We start from the raw sequence: 20,351 nt of genomic DNA on the forward strand, positions 1-20,351 counted from the left end.
CTCCAGGCGGTCACGGGGGTGTGGCAATGACGCAGGGGAGAGAGAGAGCGCGCGTGTGTGGGTTCTTGTTTAATAAAAGTTCAAATGCTGCCTGAGGTGGCTTGTATTTTCGCCCATACAATGTCTCCACATTGAAATAACAAAGAGACGCTTTTGGTTTTGTGCGAAGTCGCAGATTTTCAGAATCGGAACGGCGGTTTACGGCCAGGAAGATACTTGACTTCGAGCTCGAGCAGGCTGGGTGTACGGAACTCGCAGGAGCTGTGTCTCGGTTAGCAGCAGCTGACGCGCCTGAGGGACAGCGGGTCGCCCAGCCCGGACCGGCGATGAAGATCGAGTTCGCCCCCCTGCACGTGCCGCTGGAGAGGCGGCTGCAGACCGCCGCCGTGGTGCAGTGGGTCTTCTCCTTCCTCGCGCTGGGTAAGAGAGGACGGGGCAGCGCGAGCGTCGCGGGCGACAGCTCGGGTTCCCCGCGCACCTGTTGGGTGTTCGGTCTGACGTCATCGCCGCTACCTGTTCGTGAGATCGCGAGTAGTCTTGCAGCTCCACTCTCAGTCCCGCTCCGACTCCTGCTGGGCGTGTCGGTGCGATGTCATCCTTAGTCATATTCTGCTCCAGCTGGCCGGCGGACGCGAGGTTGCGACACGGCGGGGTGTCGGAGTGCGCGCTTTGGTAACCGTGTCCCGTCCAGACCCTGGTGTCTGGTGAGGGATTGCAAAAGAAATCCAAGCGAGAGAAGGAGGTTGCAGACAGGCGTCTCCTTTTTGTCAATGTTAATGGACTGTAGTGTCCAGTGTGTCAGTATTAACCCCTCTCTCTCAGTGCAGGGTTAATGTACTGTAGTGTCCAGTGTGTCTGTATTAACCCCTCTCTCTCTCAGTGCAGTGTTAATGGACTGTAGTGTCCAGTGTGTCTGTATTAACCCCTCTCTCTCTCAGTGCAGTGTTAATGTACTGTAGTGTCCAGTGTGTCTGTATTAACCCCTCTCTCTCTCAGTGCAGTGTTAATGGACTGTAGTGTCCAGTGTGTCTGTATTAACCCCTCTCTCTCAGTGCAGTGTTAATGGACTGTAGTGTCCAGTGTGTCTGTATTACCCCTCTCTCTCAGTGCAGTGTTACTGTACTGTAGTGTCCAGTGTGTCTGTATTAACCCCTCTCTCTCAGTGCAGTGTTAATGGACTGTAGTGTCCAGTGTGTCTGTATTAACCCCTCTCTCTCTCAGTGGAGTGTTAATGGACTGTAGTGTCCAGTGTGTCTGTATTAACCCCTCTCTCTCAGTGCAGTGTTAATGGACTGTAGTGTCCAGTGTGTCTGTATTAACCCCTCTCTCTCTCAGTGGAGTGTTAATGGACTGTAGTGTCCAGTGTGTCTGTATTAACCCCTCTCTCTCAGTGCAGTGTTAATGTACTGTTGTGTCCAGTGTGTCTGTATTAACCCCTCTCTCTCTGTGCAGTGTTAATGGACTGTAGTGTCCAGTGTGTCTGTATTAACCCCTCTCTCTCAGTGCAGTGTTAATGTACTGTAGTGTCCAGTGTGTCTGTATTAACCCCTCTCCTCTCAGTGCAGTGTTAATGGACTGTAGTGTCCAGTGTGTCTGTATTAACCTCTCTCTCTCTCAGTGCAGTGTTAATAGACTGTAGTGTCCAGTGTGTCTGTATTAACCCCTCTCTCTCAGTGCAGTGTTAATGGACTGTAGTGTCCAGTGTGTCTGTATTAACCCCTCTCTCTCAGTGCAGTGTTAATGGACTGTAGTGTCCAGTGTGTCTGTATTAACCCCTCTCCTCTCAGTGCAGTGTTAATGGACTGTAGTGTCCAGTGTGTCTGTATTAACCTCTCTCTCTCTCAGTGCAGTGTTAATGGACTGTAGTGTCCAGTGTGTCTGTATTAACCCCTCTCTCTCAGTGCAGTGTTAATGGACTGTAGTGTCCAGTGTGTCTGTATTAACCCCTCTCTCTCTCAGTGCAGTGTTAATGGACTGTAGTGTCCAGTGTGTCTGTATTAACCCCTCTCTCTCAGTGCAGTGTTAATGGACTGTAGTGTCCAGTGTGTCTGTATTAACCCCTCTCTCTCCCCTTAGCTCAGTGCTGTCTTGCAGTGTTCGTGTTGCTGTGTCTCAGCGATTACTGGCCCCTGGCTCTTCTATATGTCGGCTGGATGTATATTGACCGAGACACTCCAGTTACCGGAGGGCGCCGTTGTTACTGGGTCAGGAACTGGGCTCTCTGGAGCTACTTCAGGGACTACTTTCCCATCTCGGTGTGTAAATTACATCACACTGCCTGGACACTCTCTCACACTGACCCCACACTGCATGGACACTCTCTCACACTGACACTGTGCCACACTGACCCCCCACTGCATGGACACTCTCTCACACTGACCCCACACTGCCTGGACACTTTCTCACACTGACCCCCCACTGCCTGGACACTCTCTCACACTGACACTGTGCCACACTGACCCCCCACTGCCTGGACACTCTCTCACACTGACCCCACACTGCATGGACACTCTCTCACACTGACCCTACACTGCATGGACACTCTCTCACACACTGACACTGTGCCACACTGACCCCCCACTGCATGGACACTCTCTCACACTGACCCCACACTGCATGGACACTCTCTCACACTGACACTGTGCCACACTGACCCCCCACTGACCCTCTGACTCCCCTTCTCCCTCTTAGCTGGTGAAGACTGCGGACCTCGACCCCAAACACAACTACCTATTCGGTTTCCACCCCCACGGAGTGCTGGTCGCCGGGGCCTTTGGGAATTTCTGCACGGAGGCATCGGGATTCTCCCGGCTTTTCCCCGGACTCACCCCCTACCTGCTCATGCTCCCCTTCTGGTTCCGCGTCCCCTTCTTCCGGGAATACATCATGAGTGGAGGTGAGGCGGGAGTGGGTACCCCTGTGTTCTGCGTCCCCAGTCAGTGATTTCTGTTCTTATTCACCCATTGCGCGTGCTGGGGCTCCTGAGTGGGGTTTGAAGTCGCCCCCTAATTAAAAACTGCCAGGCAACAGCAAGCTCTCCTGTTTCTTTGTGAGCACAGCCCATAGCTCGGCCCCCCAGGGGCCTGGGAGAAAGGGCACCAGGATGAGGGGGAGACTCGCGCCCGTGACAGTCGGGACAGAGGGGGCGGAGGCTCTGTCGCTATCCCGCGTGGGGGAGATGGGGTGTCACTACGGCCTGCCTCTTGGCCGCGAGTGCCTGTCTGTGTGGAGTCTGCACGTTCCCCCTGCGTTGGCTACGTCAGGGCGATGAAGCCAGTTCAGTCTGCCGTCAGATCATTGGCTGGAGGTCGGGCGGAGAGACAGAGCAACGTGCGTGCTAGTTACCATCCGTGCTGTGTTCTCATGTTGCACAATGGCCTTGGCGAGACTGCTGATGTCAGCAGTGTCGACGCAGAGCCTTGACCTGCGGCCGGGAGGGCGTGCAGGGGGCGTGTGTGTGTGGGAGGGCATGTGCGCGGCCCCCTGGCCGCCCCTCTGCACGTGTGCACCACTGGGCCGCAGGCCAGCGGAAGTCCACCACAGGGCAAAGGGAGAGGACGTGACCCGGCAGCTCTGGGACTGCAGCTGGGGCCTTGGCTGACTGTCTCCGACTGTCTTGAGTGACCACATGGGAATTCGGGCAGAATGGGCCGTCTGTCAGACACCAGACGTGTGCAAAGACTTTCTCCACTGGTGCACACATCTGCACACAGAGTGCAAGGACATACACAGAAAAACTCCTGTTATTGTACCGTGTTAATGTACTGAAGTGTCCAGTGTGTCTGTATTAACCCCTCTCTCAGTGCAGTGTTAATGTACTGAAGTGTCCAGTGTGTCTGTATTAACCCCTCTCTCAGTGCAGTGTTAATGTACTGTAGTGTCCAGTGTGTCTGTATTAACCCCTCTCTCTCAGTGCAGTGTTAATGTACTGTAGTGTCCAGTGTGTCTGTATTAACCCCTCTCTCTCAGTGCAGTGTTAATGTACTGTAGTGTCCAGTGTGTCTGTATTAACCCCTCTCTCTCAGTGCAGTGTGTTTATATTAACCCATCTCTCTCTCAGGGTTGGTGTCCAGTGAGAAGAGCAGTGCGAGTCACATACTTAGCCGGCCAGGAGGGGGCAGTGTGGCAGTCATAGCGATAGGGGGCGCCCCTGAGTCTCTGGAGGCTCGGCCGGGGGCTCTGACTCTGCAGGTCCTCAACCGGAAGGGGTTCATCAAGCTCGCGCTGAAGCACGGGTCAGTTCGCCTCTCTGCGCTCCCCTGCCCTGTCGGCGCCTGGCTGCCGGATCAGGCTGTGGCCTGGTTGACCCTCTGTCTGCCTCTCCCAGCGCCCACCTGGTGCCGGTGTTTTCCTTCGGGGAGAACGAGCTGTTTGACCAGATGGAGAACCCCACGGGCTCGGCTCTGCGCGCCGCGCAGGAGAGGCTGCAGAAGGTGATGGGCATCGCTCTGCCCCTCTTCCACGCCAGGGGAGTCTTCCAGTACAGCTTCGGCCTGCTGCCCTACAGACAGCCTGTCCACACTGTGGGTAAGAGACACACCGAGAGAGAGAGACAGCCTGTCCACACTGTGGGTAAGAGACACACAGAGAGAGAGAGACAGCCTGTCCACACTGTGGGTAAGAGACACACCGAGAGAGAGAGACAGCCTGTCCACACTGTGGGTAAGAGACACACAGAGAGAGAGACAGCCTGTCCACACTGTGGGTAAGAGACACACAGAAAGAGAGAGACAGCCTGTCCACACTGTGGGTAAGAGACACACAGAGAGAGAGAGACAGCCTGTCCACACTGTGGGTAAGAGACACACAGAGAGAGACAGACAGCCTGTCCACACTGTGGGTAAGAGACAGAGAGAGAGAGACAGAGAGACAGAGAGAGCCTGTCCACACTGTGGGTAAGAGACACGGAGAAAGACAGACAGCCTGTCCACACTGTGGGTAAGAGACACAGAGAGAGAGAGACAGACAGCCTGTCCACACTGTGTAGGAGACACAGACCGGCTGGACTCAGCTGACCCCTCCTGTCTTGCTCTCTCTCAGTGGGCAAGCCAATCCCAGTGGAGCAGAACCTCAACCCCAGGCGTGAGGAGATCGACGCTCTGCACGGGCTCTACCTAGACAGTCTCAGCCAGCTGTTTGAGGAGAACAAGGCTCACTATGGCATCGCTGCTCAGCGGCACCTCAACTTTATCTAGGACCTGTCTCCGCCCCCCCATCCTTCTGTATAGCACCTTTAACCATCCCTCCATCACTTTGTATAGGTTCTTTCACTGTCTGTATATATAAGACCCTTCTCCACCCCTCCATCCCTCTATATAGGTCCTGATTCCACGCCTCAATCCCTTTGTATAGCACCCTTCACCACCCCTTGATCCTTCTATATAGCTCCTTTCTCCAGCCCTTTGTCCTTCTATATAGCTCCTTTCACCAGCCCTCTATATAACATCTTTCTCAACCCCTCTATATACAAGTAGCTCCTTCTGTATAGGACCCGTCTCCACCCCTCCATCGTTCTGTATAGGACCCGTCTCCACCCCTCCTTCCCTCTATATAGCTCCTTTTTCCACCCCTCTATATAGCTCCTTTCTCCTTTTCTCAGGACAACTTGAGCCCAACCTTCTCGGATGTCATGTGGTCTGGGTCCGAGACTCCCCGCTGTTTTGAAAGATGTTATTGTTCAGGGTTTTCCTTCTGCCTCCTTTTCAAATGACACATTTGCTGCATCAGATACATACAGAGTATATTTTGTTACCAAGTTTTGTGTTGACACTACAGCCAAGCTGAATGAGCTCATTCATACTCCTGAGTGTGCGCCCACACGCCACACGCGCATGGCACAGGTGCTAGCATCTCCGTCCACCAGGGGGCGCTACGGGGCCTACGGGTTGTTATGTTCAGAAAGTCCCTTGGCTGTGTGAAGGGACATAGGAGCCACCAGTCATTGTGTTTCCCACACGCTTGTGCCCCTCGACACAGCTGGGTTCACTGGTGCAGACTGGGCTCGGTACCTTGCTCAACCTGGGTTTGAACCCCCAGCCGCTGCGCGGGCCTGAAGGCCCACTGGATCGCCGCTCCCCAAAGGGGCGCAGAGTGCGTAAACAGATCCGACTCTTCTGGGACCAGCCGGCCCCTTCTCCGGGTCCCTGTGCCGCCAAGACGCCAGGGCCCTGCTGGGGGCCAGTCTGCAGCCTGACCTGGCGCGCTGCGCGCAGGGCCTGAAGTAGACGCTCACGACCGAGGCCGACGCTCTGGACGAGCCGGAGCTCGGAAATCCCAGGAGGGAGGTACGGGACGATCCCTCCCGGCCTTGTCAGGGTGGGGGATGTGGAGCGCCATCTTTAAAAGGACAGGGACTCGTGTATGGGAAATGTCCGTGTGGACCTATGACTGCACGAAGGTCTGGATGTGTTCCTGAACTCTGAGGGCACATAAATGTCTTGGCGTCAGTGTGGACAGTGTGGTTTTTACCAGGGATTGTTTACATGGCTGATCAACGAGTGTTGCCAAAGGGTCTAACAATTAAACATTTACCACAGAAACTCGGTTGACGTCTGTGATCATTTACAACAGCATATGATTAGAGAGCCTGACTGCTCCTCAGGCTGGGTCAGGGGCTGTGATCACACCCTGGGCTGCAGCTCTGTTGGGTTCCCTCCCTCAGCAGGACTGGGAGCCGTTCTGATTCTGGGATCAGATTGATTATCTCTGGGAGGAATGTTTATCTCTGAATAACTGCATGTTTGTTATCTCTGTTTCTACGCTGGTGATCCTGGCAGGGAGAAAGAGCAGGAGAGACTGACCTTTAGACTGAGATGAAGAGGTTAGTTTGCAAAAGTCCTGTCAGCTGTTTCTGTGAGCGAGCGATGTGTGTGGCTGTGAGTGAGTGTGGGATTGTGCATCACTGTGAGTGAGTGCGTGTGTGCGATGTGTGTGGCTGTGTGTGATTGTGTGCTATTGTGCGTCACTGAGCAAATACGTGCGATAGTGTGTGACTGAGATTATGTGTGGGTGTGAGTGTGTGCGATTGTGCATCACTGAGTGAGTGTGCGATTGGGTGAGTGTGTGGCACTGTGAGCAAGCATGCCTCTCTGATTGTGCATCACTGTGAGGGAATGCGCATGTGCAATTGTGTGACTGTCGGCCAGCGTCTGAGTGTGTACAGATCTCGTGTGATTGGAAAGTAGTGGAATTGTGTTAAAGTCACAATAAAATGCAATAAAGTGCACTGAAATCAAAGTAAAAGGACAGCACTGTGTAGTAAAGCACAGTGAAATCAAGGTAAAAACACAGTAAAGTGCTGTAAACAATGAAAACATGGTGAAAGCACAGTGCTGTAAAGCTGAGTGACATCAGGGTTAGAGCATGGTAAAGTGCAGTAAACCACAATGAAATCAGAGTAAAGTGCTGTTAGTCCCAGTGATGCTGGTGAAAGAATAGGAAAATATAGTGTTACAGTGAAAAGTACAGTACAGCCCAGTGAGATCAGAGTAAAAGCACAGTGCAGTAAAGCTCTGTGATACGGGGTAAAAGAGTAAAGTGCTGGTAGTCCCAGTAAAATTGGAGAAACTGTAGTAAATGACAGCGTGGCGGTGAAAGTGCAGTAAAAGCCCGGTGAGATTGGAGACACTAGTAAATGACAGTGTGGCGGTGCGGTGATCTGGCGGGAGCGCGATTGTGAAACAGCGAGACGGGGTCGTTATCAGCGCTGTCTCGCTGTCAGCCTGGAGAAACATTGACCCGGACAAAGTGCAGCCGCCAGCGGGGAGACACCGGGAGACACCGGGAGCCAGCGGCGGCAGCGGCCGAACCGAGCGCGCAGGTAACCGGGGCGCCGGCACCACCGACACCGTGAGCGCGTTCCGACCCACTGCAGGAAGCACGCTGAGCGGCTCCGAGTCCGCTCGCTCGGAAAGGGAAATGAAATCGCCTCCGACGCCAGACGAAGGCTCGTCAGAAGCCGGGCAGGTTTTTTTTCTGTGCAGAGCAGTAGCTGGGTTGTGACATTGGCCTCATAGCAGCTCATCCGTCCCGTCGCGCTGGAGACCTCCGCATCACGGCGTTGGCTGACCGTCTCTGGGGCGCATCGTACTTCCAAGCGTGAAAGGAACCGCTTGAACTGAGGGCTTGTTCAGCTGCAGAGCCCGTACAGCAGGGGCGGCGATGCGAGTTCGCTTGAGTGGACACCGGACAACACAGGCGGAGGTCCTGCCCACGTGGTCAGTGAAGACCCCAGGGCAGTGGAAGAGCAGGGGTCTTCGCCCCAGTGTGCAGGCTGAGCCCCAGACTGGCCTTTAACTCAGTGGGTGCAGCAGTGGGCTGTGTTGCCCAGGAGGGGGCAGCACTGGAGCTGGGGATGTGAAGGGCCCCCCCCCCCCCCATATGGGAAGCACTTTGGGATCCTCCTGGATCTTTGATACATTGATTATCCTTACTTTCTGTGTCCACAGGCTGTGGTCATGGAGCAGGAGAAGACGACATGGAAAGAGTTCATAGAGAACATCAGTGTCCTGCAGTGGGTACTGACCTTCCTTATCATGGGTGAGATCTGCTGGCACACTGACACAGCTTGTATTAATCCCTCTCTCTCTCTCAGTCCAGTGTTAATGGACTGTAGTGTCCAGTGTGTCTGTATTAACCCCTCTCTCTCTCAGTGCAGTGTTAATGTACTGTAGTGTCCAGTGTGTCTGTATTAACCCCTCTCTCTCAGTGCAGTGTTAATGTACTGTAGTGTCCAGTGTGTCTGTATTAACCCCTCTCTCTCAGTGCAGTGTTAATGTACTGTAGTGTCCAGTGTGTCTGTATTAACCCCTCTCTCTCAGTGCAGTGTTAATGGACTGTAGTGTCCAGTGTGTCTGTATTAACCCCTCTCTCTCAGTGCAGTGTTAATGTACTGTAGTGTCCAGTGTGTCTGTATTAACCCCTCTCTCTCAGTGCAGTGTTAATGTACTGTAGTGTCCAGTGTGTCTGTATTAACCCCTCTCTCTCAGTGCAGTGTTAATGGACTGTAGTGTCCAGTGTGTCTGTATTAACCCCTCTCTCTCTCAGTGCAGTGTTAATGGACTGTAGTGTCCAGTGTGTCTGTATTAACCCCTCTCTCTCAGTGCAGTGTTAATGTACTGTAGTGTCCAGTGTGTCTGTATTAACCCCTCTCTCTCAGTGCAGTGTTAATGTGCTGTAGTGTCCAGTGTGTCTGTATTAACCCCTCTCTCTCAGTGCAGTGTTAATGTGCTGTAGTGTCCAGTGTGTCTGTATTAACCCCTCTCTCTCAGTGCAGTGTTAATGTACTGTAGTGTCCAGTGTGTCTGTATTAACCCCTCTCTCTCAGTGCAGTGTCAATGTACTGTAGTGTCCAGTGTGTCTGTATTAACCCCTCTCTCTCAGTGCAGTGTTAATGTACTGTAGTGTCCAGTGTGTCTGTATTAACCCCTCTCTCTCTCAGTCCAGTGTTAATGGACTGTAGTGTCCAGTGTGTCTGTATTAACCCCTCTCTCTCTCTCAGTGCAGTGTTAATGGACTGTAGTGTCCAGTGTGTCTGTATTAACCCCTCTCTCTCAGTGCAGTGTTAATGTACTGTAGTGTCCAGTGTGTCTGTATTAACCCCTCTCTCTCAGTGCAGTGTTAATGGACTGTAGTGTCCAGTGTGTCTGTATTAACCCCTCTCTCTCTCAGTGCAGTGTTAATGAACTGTAGTGTCCAGTGTGTCTGTATTAACCCCTCTCTCTCAGTGCAATGTTAATGGACTGTAGTGTCCAGTGTGTCTGTATTAACCCCTCTCTCTCTCAGTGCAGTGTTAATGTACTGTAGTGTCCAGTGTGTCTGTATTAACCCCTCTCTCTCAGTGCAGTGTTAATGTACTGTAGTGTCCAGTGTGTCTGTATTAACCCCTCTCTCTCAGTGCAGTGTTAATGTACTGTAGTGTCCAGTGTGTCTGTATTAACCCCCCTCTCTCTCAGTGCAGTGTTAATGTACTGTAGTGTCCAGTGTGTCTGTATTAACCCCTCTCTCAGTGCAGTGTTAATGTACTGTAGTGTCCAGTGTGTCTGTATTAACCCCTCTCTCTCTCAGTGCAGTGTTAATGTACTTTAGTGTCCAGTGTGTCTGTATTAACCCCTCTCTCTCTCAGTGCAGTGTTAATGGACTGTAGTGTCCAGTGTGTCTGTATTAACCCCTCTCTCTCAGTGCAGTGTTAATGTACTGTAGTGTCCAGTGTGTCTGTATTAACCCCTCTCTCTCAGTGCAGTGTTAATGGACTGTAGTGTCCAGTGTGTCTGTATTAACCCCTCTCTCTCTCAGTGCAGTGTTAATGAACTGTAGTGTCCAGTGTGTCTGTATTAACCCCTCTCTCTCAGTGCAATGTTAATGGACTGTAGTGTCCAGTGTGTCTGTATTAACCCCTCTCTCTCAGTGCAGTGTTAATGTACTGTAGTGTCCAGTGTGTCTGTATTAACCCCTCTCTCTCAGTGCAGTGTTAATGTACTGTAGTGTCCAGTGTGTCTGTATTAACCCCTCTCTCTCTGTGCAGTGTTAATGGACTGTAGTGTCCAGTGTGTCTGTATTAACCCCTCTCTCAGTGCAGTGTTAATGTACTGTAGTGTCCAGTGTGTCTGTATTAACCCCTCTCTCTCAGTGCAGTGTTAATGGACTGTAGTGTCCAGTGTGTCTGTATTAACCCCTCTCTCTCTCAGTGCAGTGTTAATGGACTGTAATGTCCAGTGTGTCTGTATTAACCCCTCTCTCTCAGTGCAATGTTAATGGACTGTAGTGTCCAGTGTGTCTGTATTAACCCCTCTCTCTCAGTGCAGTGTTAATGTACTGTAGTGTCCAGTGTGTCTGTATTAACCCCTCTCTCTCAGTGCAGTGTTAATGGACTGTAGTGTCCAGTGTGTCTGTATTAACCTCTCTCTCTGTATAGGTATCTCCTGCACAGTTTTGATGTTATACCTGATATTTACCTCTCTGTGGCTGCTGTCAGTGCTGTACTTCATCTGGATGGTGATAGATTGGGACACTCCGGAGAGAGGTACCATCACACTGAGACACTCACCACACAGACGCTTTGTCTCACCGCCTGACTGGCAAACTGAGTCACGGCGTCACCGACACACCCAGTCACTGGCTGTCTGACACACTCATACAGTCACAGAGTGACACAGTGACTGACTATCGAAACGCAGAGTACAGACTGACATGATCTCAAACTAAAATGTATGTGCAGTGACACACTGATATTTTGACCCAGTGGCACAGTGACAGAAGGTTGTTTTGATACAGTGACGGAGGCAATAACATGTGGTGCAATTCCCTGTGTCGCCTGCAGGGGGCAGGAGATCAGACTGGATCAGGAACTGGAGTGTTTGGAAACACATCAGGGATTATTACCCTGTCACGGTGAGAGACACTTTGTCTCACTGTCTCCCTCACAGCCTCAGTCCCCGTCTCACTGTCTGTGTGTCTCACTGTCTCAATCCCCGTCTCACTGTCTGTGTGTCTCACTGTCTCAATCCCTTTCTCACTGTCTGTGTGTCTCACAGCCTCAATCCCTGTATCACTGTCTGTGTGTCTCACTGTCTCAATCCCCATCTCACTGTCTGTGTGTCTCACAACCTAAATCCCTGTCTCACTGTCTGTGTCTCACAGCCTCAATTCCTGTCTCACTGTCTGTGTGTCTCACTGTCTCAATCCCCGTCTCACTGTCTGTGTGTCTCACTGTCTCAATCCCTGCCTCACTGTCTGTGTGTCTCACTGTCTCAATCCCCGTCTCACTGTCTGTGTGTCTCACTGTCTCAATCCCCATCTTACTGTCTGTGTGTCTCACTGTCTCAATCCCTGTTTCACTGTCTGTGTGTCTCACAGCCTTAATCCCCATCTCACTGTCTGTGTGTCTCACAGCCTCAATCCCTGTCTCACTGTCTGTGTGTCTCAGCCTCAATCCCCGTCTCACTGTCTGTGTGTCTCACAGCCTCAATCCCCATCTCACTGTCTGTGTGTCTCACAGCCTCAATCCCTGTCTCACTGTCTGTGTGTCTCAGCCTCAATCCCCGTCTCACTGTCTGTGTGTCTCAGCCTCAATCCCCATCTCATTGTCTGTGTGTCTCAGCCTCAATCCCCGTCTCACTGTCTGTGTGTCTCACTGTCTCAATCCCTGTCTCACTGTCTCTGTGTCTCACTGTCTCAATCCCCGTCTCACTGTCTGTGTGTCTCACTGTCTCAATCCCCATCTCACTGTCTGTGTGTCTCACAGCCTAAATCCCTGTCTCACTGTCTGTCTCACAGCCTCAATTCCTGTCTCACTGTCTGTGTCTCACAGCCTAAATCCCTGTTTCACTGTCTGTGTCTCACAGCCTCAATCCCCATCTCACTGTCTGTGTGTCTCACAGCCTCAATCCCTTTCTCACTGTCTGTGTGTCTCAGCCTCAATCCCCGTCTCACTGTCTGTGTGTCTCACTGTCTCAATCCCTGTCTCACTGTCTGTGTGTCTCACTGTCTCAATCCCTGTCTCACTGTCTCCCTGTCTGTCGGTTGCCAGCTGATGAAGACAGCAGAATTAAGCCCCAGTAAGAACTTTGTGTTGGGGTACCACCCACATGGGATCATGTGTGCTGGAGCCTTCTCCTGCTTCAGCACTGAAGGAGCGGGATTCTCGGCAGTGTTCCCAGGAATTCAATCCCACCTCGCCACGCTGGCTGGCCTCTTCCGACTGCCTCTCTACCGAGACTACCTCATGAGTTCTGGTACTGCCCGTCTGCTCTCAGCCTGAGCTTTACGCTCAGTGCAGTGTTAATGGACTGTAGTGTCCAGTGTGTCTGTATTAACCCCTCTCTCTCAGTGCAGTGTTAATGGACTGTAGTGTCCAGTGTGTCTGTATTAACCCCTCTCTCTCTCAGTGCAGTGGTAATGTACTGTAGTGTCCAGTGTGTCTGTATTAACCCCTCTCTCTCAGTGCACTGTTAATGTGCTGTACTGTCCAGTGTGTCTGTATTAACCCCTCTCTCTCTCAGTGCACTGTTAATGTGCTGTAGTGTCCAGTGTGTCTGTATTAACCCCTCTCTCTCAGTGCAGCATTAATGGACTGTAGTGTCCAGTGTGTCTGTATTAATCCCTCTCTCTCAGTGCAGTGTTAATGTACTGTAGTGTCCAGTGTGTCTGTATTAACCCCTCTCTCTCAGTGCAGTGTTAATGTACTGTAGTGTCCAGTGTGTCTGTATTAACCCCTCTCTCTCAGTGCAGTGTTAATGGACTGTAGTGTCCAGTGTGTCTGTATTAACCCCTCTCTCTCAGTGCAGTGTTAATGGACTGTAGTGTCCAGTGTGTCTGTATTAACCCCTCTCTCTCTCAGTGCAGTGTTTATGTACTTGAGTGTCCAGTGTGTCTGTATTAACCCCTCTCTCTCAGTGCAGTGTTAATGTACTGTGGTGTCCAGTGTGTCTGTATTAACCCCTCTCTCTCTCAGTGCAGTGTTAATGTACTTGAGTGTCCAGTGTGTCTGTATTAACCCCTCTCTCTCAGTGCAGTGTTAATGGACTGTAGTGTCCAGTGTGTCTGTATTAACCCCTCTCTCTCAGTGCAGTGTTAATGGACTGTAGTGTCCAGTGTGTCTGTATTAACCCCTCTCTCTCAGTGCAGTGTTAATGGACTGTAGTGTCCAGTGTGTCTGTATTAACCCCTCTCTCTCAGTGCAGTGTTAATGGACTGTAGTGTCCAGTGTGTCTGTATTAACCCCTCTCTCTCTCAGTGCAGTGTTAATGTACTGTAGTGTCCAGTGTGTCTGTATTAACCCCTCTCTCTCTCAGTGCAGTGTTAATGGACTGTAGTGTCCAGTGTGTCTGTATTAACCCCTCTCTCTCAGTGCAGTGTTAATGGACTGTAGTGTCCAGTGTGTCTGTATTAACCCCTCTCTCTCTCAGTGCAGTGTTAATGGACTGTAGTGTCCAGTGTGTCTGTATTAACCCGTCTCTCTCTGTTTTGTAGGAATGATTCCAGTAAGTAAGCCCAGCCTGGAGTTTGTGCTCTCTCGAAGTGGTACTGGTCATGCAGTGGTAATTGTGGTAGGGGGCGCTGCTGAGTCACTGAACTGCACTCCCGGGCTGAACGTGCTGGTGATGAGGGAGAGGAAGGGCTTTGTCCGGCTGGCCCTGGAATACGGGTGAGAGTGTGTCAGGCTGGGGAGAGAGGAGGAGGGTGAGAGGGCAGTGAGTATATACTGAGTGGATTTGAATCACACTTTAGGCTCTGCCTGCTCTCCTGTCTTCCAGGGCGGATCTGGTGCCAGTGTACTCATTCGGGGAGAACGAGATCTTTGAGCAGTTCGTGTTTTCGGAGGGCAGCCTGGCCCGCAGTGTGCAGAAACTGTTCCAGAGGTTTGTGGGCTTCGCGCCCTGCCTCTTCCATGGGCAGAGATGGGGACTGCTGCCCTACAGGACTCCCATCACCACTGTGGGTCAGTCTGAGTGTGGATGTCCCCCTCTCTCTCAGTGCAGTGTTAATGTACTGTAGTGTCCAGTGTGTCTGTATTAACCCCTCTCACTCTCTCAGTGCAGTGTTAATGTACTGTAGTGTCCAGTGTGTCTGTATTAACCCCTCTCTCTCAGTGCAGTGTTAATGTACTTTAGTGTCCAGTGTGTCTGTATTAACCCCTCTCTCTCAGTGCAGTGTTAATGGACTGTAGTGTCCAGTGTGTCTGTATTAACCCCTCTCTCAGTGCAGTGTTAATGTACTGTTGTGTCCAGTGTGTCTGTATTAACCCCTCTCTCTCAGTGCAGTGTTAATGTACTGTAGTGTCCAGTGTGTCTGTATTAACCCCTCTCTCTCAGTGCAGTGTTAATGTACTGTAGTGTCCAGTGTGTCTGTATTAACCCCTCTCTCTCAGTGCAGTGTTAATGTACTGTAGTGTCCAGTGTGTCTGTATTAACCCCCCTCTCTCTCAGTGCAGTGTTAATGTACTTTAGTGTCCAGTGTGTCTGTATTAACCCCTCTCTCTCAGTGCAGTGTTAATGGACTGTAGTGTCCAGTGTGTCTGTATTAACCCCTCTCTCAGTGCAGTGTTAATGTACTGTAGTGTCCAGTGTGTCTGTATTAACCCCTCTCTCTCAGTGCAGTGTTAATGTACTGTAGTGTCCAGTGTGTCTGTATTAACCCCTCTCTCTCAGTGCAGTGTTAATGTACTGTAGTGTCCAGTGTGTCTGTATTAACCCCTCTCTCTCAGTGCAGTGTTAATGTACTGTAGTGTCCAGTGTGTCTGTATTAACCCCCCTCTCTCTCAGTGCAGTGTTAATGTACTGTAGTGTCCAGTGTGTCTGTATTAACCCCTCTCTCAGTGCAGTGTTAATGTACTGTAGTGTCCAGTGTGTCTGTATTAACCCCTCTCTCTCTCAGTGCAGTGTTAATGTACTTTAGTGTCCAGTGTGTCTGTATTAACCCCCCTCTCTCTCAGTGCAGTGTTAATGTACTGTAGTGTCCAGTGTGTCTGTATTAACCCCTCTCTCAGTGCAGTGTTAATGGACTGTAGTGTCCAGTGTGTCTGTATTAAACCCTTCTCTCTCTCAGTGCAGTGTTAATGGACTGTAGTGTCCAGTGTGTCTGTATTAACCCCCCTCTCTCTCAGTGCAGTGTTAATGTACTGTAGTGTCCAGTGTGTCTGTATTAACCCCTCTCTCTCAGTGCAGTGTTAATGTACTGTAGTGTCCAGTGTGTCTGTATTAAACCCCTCTCTCTCTCTTTCAGTGGGGAAGCCCATCCCTGTGCCTCAGGTGTCCTGCCCATCTCAGGAGACAGTTGAGCAGTATCACCAGCTGTACATGGAGGCCCTGGAGACTCTTTTCCACACCTACAAGACTCGCTGTGGCCTGTCCGACACACACGAGCTTCAGATCATCTAGAGACCTGCTCTCACACTCTCACCCTCACACTCTTGCCTGACACCTGACACTCTCCCAGCGACTCTCTGCTGCTCTCTCAGGAAGAGTGCAGTCAAGCCTGCACTGTTCAATAAACCCAGAGTTTCTGTCAGCTGCGCTGCTTGTGTCCTTTCACACTCCTCGCCTCACTTTTCTGGACACTCCACTCAAAGTGCTTTACAGGTAATGGGGATCCCCTCCACCACCACCACCAGTGTGCAGCCCCAGCTGGATGATGCAACAGCAGCCATAGTGCACCAGTACACTCACCACACATAAGCTCTCAGTGGGGAGGAGAACAGAGTGATGAAGCCAGTTAAGTGATGGGGATTTTTAGGAGGTCATGACTGGTAAAGACCAAGGGGAAATTTGGCCAACACACCGGGGTAACACCCCTACTCATTCTGAGAAACACCCTGGGATTTTTAATGACCACAGAAAGTCAGGACCTTGGTCTCATCCGAAAGATAGCTTTTTACAGTATGGTATCCCTGTCACTATACTGGGGCATTAGGACCCACACAGACTGCAGGGTGGGCACTCCCTACTGGCCCCACTAACACCTCTTCCAGCAGCAGCAGTAGTTTTCCCCAGGACGTCTCCTATCCAGGTACTGACCAGGCTTACACCTGCTGAGCTTCAGTGAGTTACAGGGTGATATGGATGCTGGCATTTGTTGGAAGATCACTCAAGAGATCACTTCATTCAAGTGCAGTTACATTTAACTAACCTGGGTTTCTGGTTACAAGTGCTACAATCATGCAGCTGACTAATTAGACCAGCTGTGTAACAGAACTGGAGTGGAATAAAACCCAGACAACACCAGGTCCTGCAGGACTGAGTGGGACTGAGCAGGACAGCTCTGGAGTAAAGGAGGACTCTGCCACAGTGATCCTGGTTCTGAGGGGTCAGTGTGTCTGCAGTGTGTCCAGTCCTGGTCCTGCAGGGTCAGTGTGTCTGCAGGGTGTCCAGTCCTGGTCCTGGGGAGTCAGTGTGTCAGCTGGGTGTCCAGTCCTGGTCCTGTAGGGTCAGTGTGTGCAGGGTGTCCAGTCCTGGTCCTGCAGGGTCAGTGTGTCTGCAGGGTGTCCAGTCCTGGTCCTGGGGAGTCAGTGTGTCAGCTGGGTGTCCAGTCCTGGTCCTGTAGGGTCAGTGTGTGCAGGGTGTCCAGTCCTGGTCCTGCAGGGTCAGTGTGTCTGCAGGGTGTCCAGTCCTGGTCCTGTAGGGTCAGTGTGTCTGCAGGGTGTCCAGTCCTGGTCCTGTAGGATCAGTGTGTCTGCAGGGTGTGAAGGGTGTGAACCTGCTTCAGCAACACGGGTAAACAGCTTGTTCCCCGCTCCCACCACCCTTTGTGTAAACATGTACTTCCTCTTCCTGGTTTAAAATGCGCCTCCCCGTAGTTTTTTTTCCTATAGATTTCCTCCGGTTGGTGTTTCACTGTTTATTTTGAAACAGTCCGCTAGGCTGACTAGGTAACTTTGAGAATTGTGAATCGGGTCCCCTCGCAATCTCCAGCTCTCATGAACTCGAGTTCCCTCAGTAAAATAAATTGCGGATATGTCCTACACTGCGTGTAAATCTTGTTTTCCCTTTTCAAGTATTACGGTATTCTTATTAATTCACTGGTCTCTCGTCGTCCAATCAACGACGGCGATCTCGGGGTAAACTCTATGATTGACATGTTATTGACCAATAGATGTGTTTGTTTACAGCGTGAGAGGGAAGTTCCGCCTCTCAGGGTGCTTCCTTCATTTACAATGTGGCTCCAGCGCAGATAAACATTCATCGCTCTTCCTTAAAACTGAGTGTATTGAAACACAGAATAACCGACTCAAACGTTTCCAACCAGAAATCGATTGATACATGAATCACAGGTATTTATTCCCGTCGTGTCTCGGAATGAGCCCTGTCTGAAGCTGTGGAAAGGGGTTCGTGTCTTCGTTTCGCCGGGCGGAGTTTGCAGACGGTCCCTCAGCGGCGCAGAGCCGGCGGCGGGAAGCGGCGGGATGGAGGAGCTGGACCTGAGTCGCTTTGCAGAGCTCAGGCGCACTTACATCTGCAGTATCTCGGAGGTACCTCCGCGGTTTCGGCTGCTGCTGTCGCAGCATGCTCTCGGATCGCATTTCTATTACAATGTCGTGTCCTGCGTTTTTGATTCCTGCTCCTATTTCTGTGTGCGAGTGTATTCAGCCCCGGTTTACGAACTCCTCACTACACGTAGTATGATGCTGCGCATGTATCGCTCTGGCGATTGAAACACAATATGCATAATACAGGCCGGGGTCTTTGTCCCTCTGCTCAGGCTTGGTGACGCTGTGCTCGTTGAGTTTTGCTGTGTTTGATCGCGCGTTGTCCGTGCAATCAACAGCCATCAGGGGTCCCAGTAAGTATCAGGCGAGGGGAAATCTCAGAGTGGTGCCGAGAAAGCACTGACCATAATTATACGGTGGAAATAATCATTAAGCGCCAGGGTGAGGGTCGGCGAACAAAAGACATTTGTGTGGCTTTGAATTTAGCTGCTTTGGCTGGCGGGTCGGTTGGTTTGTAGGGAAGTGGGCCGTGGTGCGAGTGTGTGCGTGTCTGCCTCTGCCTCTTGGGATAGACTCCGGCTCCCCCCCCTGACGTGAATGAAGAGGTTAGAAGATGGATGGACTCTGAGAGACAGAGATAGACATGTATATAAATTGAAGGATGGGGAGGGGCTGTCCGTGTCCGTGCTGTATATGTCAGTGTGAGGGTCAGGGCCTTTGGGTTAACCCTTCCCCTCCTGCTGTGTCCCAGGGCTTGAGCGAAGCGCTCTCCCTCATGTCCAGACTCAACTCCAACCTGCAGCTGTGGGCAGAGAGGACCGGCGAGCTGGAGCAGCTGGCTGTGGTGAGTGTCTGAGACAGTCGGGCACACGGAGCGAGTGTGCGCGGAGAGCGGGACACGAGTGAGTGTGTGCTGGACAGGAGTGTCCCGCGCTCTCCACACACTCGCTCTGTGTGCTGGAGTGTGTGTTTCACTCCCTCTCTCTCTCTCTCTCCGGGGGGGGTGTTTCACTCCATCCCTCACTTCAGTTCAATTCAAGGTGCTTTATTAGCATGACCGATGGGTACAATCAGTGTTGCCAAAGGAAATAAAAATAATAAAATTAACATGAAACAAAACAAAACATAAAAGTAAAATAAAATCTACAGACATTTACAACAGAGACATATCATAAAATATTTACAAATACTGTAAACATATGGAGCATTATTGGGAGACAGACTCACTGTTCCTCAGGCTGTGACAGGAGATCACATGCTGGGCTTCCAGTTTCCTCCTCCCTCTCCCAGTAGGATTGGGAGCTGTCCTGATTCTGGCAGGAGTGGGAATTCTGGGATCCGATTTGTTATTTTAGGGAAGACTGTTTCTCTAATCCCAGAGTATCTGTCACAGTGCAGTAGGAAGTGCACCTCTGTCTCTATTTCTCCCCGCTGGCAGTGGGAGCACAGCCTGTCCTCTCTGGGCAGCCAGGTCTGCCTGTGTCGCCCAGTTTCTATGGCCAGGCTGTGGTCATTGAGCCTGTACTTCGTCAGGGTCTGTTTCTTATCTTGGTCAAATATTCAGCTAGTGTGTATTGTCTGTTTAGGGTTCTGTAGCATTCCAGTTCATGTTGTGTTTGTGTGTGTGTCCCAGTGTGTGAGATATTGCTGTTTGATCTGTGCTGTGATGTGGTTGAGTCTGGGTTGTGGTGCTCTAGCAGTGCTGTCCTGAGGCTGGCTGGTGTCGGTGTGGCTCAGGTCAGTGAGCCTCAGGACCCGCTGGCTCAGGGGGCTCTTCTTTGGGCTCAGCTCTTGGCTCAGCAGGGCTTTGTGGTGGTAGGAATTTTGGTCTCTCTCTCTCTCCCAGGTGTGTGTTTCACTCCCTCTCTCTCTTCCAGGTGTGGGCCACATTCCAGAGTAGGCTGGCCTCCCTCTCCTCTGCTCTGGCTGCTGTGGAAGGGAAAGGAGGTGACAGGCAGACTGACACTGAGGACAGTGGACGCTAAGACGTCCCGACACCCCCTTGTGCCCAAAAGACTCCCAAGCCCTTCCTCTGCCCTCCTTTTCTGTCCGTGTTTCTGGCTGGATGAATATATGAAACATTTTCAAGGATGTCCGAGTAAAAACAGTAAATACATACATGCTGTCCAGTGTGTTTCTGCATTGTGGTTTTTCCAGTGCTCACAGTTTGAATGTTTTATAGTTCCATACATTTTCCAGCATGGGAAATCACTGCCCAGTTCCCCTTCTGCAAGCAAGCTGTCAGGTTCTGGAGACCACTGGGTCGGAAACTGAGCCAGCGTCCTGCCCAGCTGATGGCTGGCGCGTTGTGGACCAGGCAGTGGTGGATCTGAGTGCAGGTCGGGTCCTGCAGTACAGACAGGGTTGGGTCTGGTCTGGGCTGGTAACTTTGGACCCCAGTGAGAAAGATTAGGCTGGATTCAAGTCACGA

General features: G+C 51.4%; 2 protein-coding genes and 1 long non-coding RNA gene across 4 annotated transcripts; all 3 read left to right on the forward strand.

Annotated features, from left to right (window-relative positions):
• Window positions 1-33: 33 nt before the first annotated feature.
• On the forward strand, window positions 34-6,533 carry mogat3a (monoacylglycerol O-acyltransferase 3a). The gene is made up of 6 exons (XM_088910981.1): window positions 34-420; window positions 2,077-2,255; window positions 2,692-2,896; window positions 4,061-4,235; window positions 4,328-4,527; window positions 5,041-6,533. The coding sequence occupies exons 1-6, from the start codon at window positions 327-329 to the stop codon at window positions 5,193-5,195; spliced, it is 1,008 nt and encodes a 335-aa protein (XP_088767107.1). The 5' UTR covers window positions 34-326; the 3' UTR covers window positions 5,196-6,533.
• Window positions 6,534-7,634: 1,101 nt separating this feature from the next.
• Window positions 7,635-16,005, forward strand: mogat3b (monoacylglycerol O-acyltransferase 3b). Of its 2 annotated transcripts, none has more exons than XM_088911253.1 (8): window positions 7,635-7,819; window positions 8,448-8,538; window positions 10,913-11,020; window positions 11,318-11,388; window positions 12,527-12,731; window positions 13,969-14,143; window positions 14,253-14,437; window positions 15,721-16,005. In XM_088911253.1, exons 2-8 carry the CDS (start codon window positions 8,457-8,459, stop codon window positions 15,873-15,875), a joined length of 981 nt encoding a protein of 326 aa, XP_088767379.1. In that variant the 5' UTR covers window positions 7,635-7,819; window positions 8,448-8,456; the 3' UTR covers window positions 15,876-16,005. The 2 variants fall into 2 exon arrangements, with proteins under 2 accessions (XP_088767379.1, XP_088767380.1); XM_088911254.1 differs by lacking the exon at window positions 7,635-7,819 and adding an exon at window positions 8,207-8,216.
• A 1,508-nt stretch (window positions 16,006-17,513) lies between these two features.
• Window positions 17,514-20,038, forward strand: LOC148838347 (uncharacterized). The gene is made up of 3 exons (XR_016090825.1): window positions 17,514-17,962; window positions 18,672-18,764; window positions 19,798-20,038. It is a non-coding gene; the product is annotated as an uncharacterized LOC148838347 (long non-coding RNA).
• The last annotated feature ends 313 nt before the right edge of the window (window positions 20,039-20,351 follow it).

This window comes from Atractosteus spatula, chromosome 3, assembly GCF_055471065.1.
Source record: "Atractosteus spatula isolate fAtrSpa1 chromosome 3, fAtrSpa1.hap1, whole genome shotgun sequence".
NCBI classification, from domain to species: domain Eukaryota; kingdom Metazoa; phylum Chordata; class Actinopteri; order Semionotiformes; family Lepisosteidae; genus Atractosteus; species Atractosteus spatula.

Bases quoted from the DNA above. Each gene is read 5' to 3' on its own strand.
- mogat3a (XM_088910981.1), top strand. From the start codon at position 327: ATGAAGATCGAGTTCGCCCCCCTGCACGTGCCGCTGGAGAGGCGGCTG. The intron at 421-2,076 runs GTAAGAGAGGAC...CTCTCCCCTTAG, and splicing joins CTTCTCCTTCCTCGCGCTGG to CTCAGTGCTGTCTTGCAGTG. The intron at 4,236-4,327 runs GTCAGTTCGCCT...TGCCTCTCCCAG, and splicing joins AAGCTCGCGCTGAAGCACGG to CGCCCACCTGGTGCCGGTGT.
- mogat3b (XM_088911253.1), top strand. From the start codon at position 8,457: ATGGAGCAGGAGAAGACGACATGGAAAGAGTTCATAGAGAACATCAGT. The intron at 14,144-14,252 runs GTGAGAGTGTGT...CCTGTCTTCCAG, and splicing joins CGGCTGGCCCTGGAATACGG to GGCGGATCTGGTGCCAGTGT. The intron at 14,438-15,720 runs GTCAGTCTGAGT...TCTCTCTTTCAG, and splicing joins GACTCCCATCACCACTGTGG to TGGGGAAGCCCATCCCTGTG.